Source organism: Sphaeroforma arctica (genome assembly GCF_001186125.1).
Source record: "Sphaeroforma arctica JP610 unplaced genomic scaffold supercont1.4717, whole genome shotgun sequence".
In the NCBI taxonomy this organism is placed as follows: domain Eukaryota; class Ichthyosporea; order Ichthyophonida; genus Sphaeroforma; species Sphaeroforma arctica.
The window spans coordinates 1-2,309 of NW_014035841.1; the positions used below are offsets into that span (position 1 = coordinate 1).

At 47.1% G+C, this 2,309-nt stretch overlaps 1 protein-coding gene across 1 annotated transcript; it reads left to right on the top strand.

Moving 5' to 3' along the window:
- Window positions 1-49: 49 nt before the first annotated feature.
- Window positions 50-2,302, top strand: SARC_14509 (hypothetical protein; the record flags this gene model as incomplete). Its single annotated transcript, XM_014291357.1, has 4 exons — window positions 50-210; window positions 769-1,063; window positions 1,348-1,578; window positions 2,063-2,302. Coding segments are annotated over 4 exons (902 nt in total), but the record flags the coding sequence as incomplete, so codon positions are not given.
- Between the last annotated feature and the right edge of the window lie 7 nt (window positions 2,303-2,309).

Sequence of the window (2,309 nt, forward strand, 5' to 3'; positions counted from 1 at the left end):
TGCGTTTTATTGCACGCTCACTCACACATCTATACCTGTGTGTTCTCAGGCGGATTATCAGAACTCCAGGCAGCTGAGCTGGCCATTGAGCCGTTCATCTCCAAATGGTCCAGGGCTGCTGGTGGTGGGCTCGCACCCCTGAATTTGGACACAGACACACTCCGCGAACTATCCAACCCATCCTCAGCCAGCCTGCATACACCGGAGGTGGTATGTTCTGGGTATATGAATGCATATACAGAGTGTATATATGTATGTACAGAGTGTATGTATGTACAGAGTATATGTATGTATATACAGAGTGTATGTATGTAAGTACAGTGTGTATGTATGTACTTACAGAGTGTATGTTTATAGATGCAGTGTGTATATATGTATTTACAGAGTGTATGTATGTACATACAGTTTGTATATATGTACATACAGTGTGTATGTATGCAAGTACAGTGTGTATGTATGCAAGTACAGTGTGTATGTATGTGTATACAGGGTGTATGTATGTGTAAAGTGTTATTGTGCTGCTATGGATTTTATGCAAATGTGTACTCCACGTTAGGAAGATCACACTTCTGTTGTCGAGCAGTCACCATCACCCGTGAAACCCCCAGTCCATCCTCAGCCAGCGTCTGTAGGTAGGAAAGACTTGTTCAGGTTATATGTATGCGTCTGAAGAATGTATGCATGTTTGTGAAGACCCTATTTTTTACACCATAAAGCCTGAGACCCAAAGTCCAAAGTACAAACGCGTTCCCCAATTATTCAATACAGGATAGCGCTGAGTTAATCGGAGACGCATACAAACGACCCAGCGAGCGTCTAAACGATGTGCTAGTGCGTCCTAAACCCAAGGCAGTGGCCAAGCCTCCTGGAAAGAGTACCGGTACTAAGCGAAGTGAAAAGGGACAGACATGTTTTAAGTTTGGTGAAAAGAAACAGGTGCATGGAGGAGGTAACCCTCAGACCCCGAGGCAGGTTGTCGATGGTGAAATGGGTGCAGCGTGTAGCTCTGGCGACAGACAGGCGGGCCCGAAAACGGTGGAGGACAAGACAGCCCCAACCATCGGTATAGGACACTTATGTTTAAGTGCAATACTGTTCCGTGTTGTATAGGCGTCTGCATGTGTCAGTGCTCGACTTTGTATGTGCGTTGTTTCTCGTAGTCGAGCCGTTCCGTGCTCGGGTTTGTTTCATGGCACACGATGAGATGAGCAAAGGTTTCAAGCGTGCGCGATGTTGTTGAAATGTCAGACATGGCATCTCAGAATGTATGCCGTCTAGAGGTCAACCAACATATAATGACCACCGGAAACACTAGCTGAAGATCAAAGTTTGGCCCTACGCTCGCAGAATCCGCGGATAAGGACAACCCCGCGCACGCGACCAATCAAAAGGCGCCGAATGACAACGACGCGTGGTCATTGGACGTTACTGATTTCCCGCGGCTGGCTGGGCGGAGTGGAGTGCTGGTGCCGTCACCGCCCACAATCATGTTTGTGGGCAACACGCATAGATCTACTGGAGATGCCCGATTACCACACGCGTGGTGCGTGTTTGTCACTGATAGACCGGATGCGATAGGTGTGTGTGCGGATTTGTTGCACTCTATGATCTGAATTAATGCCTATTTGTGCATAAGTTAAGTACAAAACTGTGTACGTGTGGGTCTCTGCATGTGTCTATCAATGCGAGATGTGACTGTGTGCAATGTTCTGTGTATATTATAAATGCTATGTCTGACCCTGGTTACACATGAATCCTCCAGTTTCGATTGGTATAGTTTTTTGTCCTACTGTCTGGTATGTTGACGTGAAATATACATCGCAGTCGTCGAGTGTCTTTGCCTCGGTCGACTTCATAGAACGTAAAGCGCTTGAAATCATTTGAGTTGGTGTATCGTTTTCTCTGTTGGGCAATCATTGTCCAGAATGCTGTCCTACTCTAATCAAGAAAGATTACCATTAGACCTTCGTTTTCCTTTGGTCCTTGCAACCTACCCTCCTTACAAGCAAACCCAACACCCCCTTCTTTCTTCCCCCCCCCCCCCCCCCTCCCATTTCTACAGGCGAGTGCGCGAGTGTGGCGTCCGTTCAGGTGCAATTGCACCCCACATTCAAGCCCAGTGTCATCACACTGGATCAGCACCGCAAGGTCTCCCGAGAACGCCGGTCTTTTATGCCGTTTGTGGTGCAATTTACTATCATATTCCACCCCAGCGTGCACCTGAAACATCAGGTAAACAGCTCAGATGGACAGTTATGGCCTCCTTCTCTTTCATAGAATATATATGCACACACACTCACACATATGTA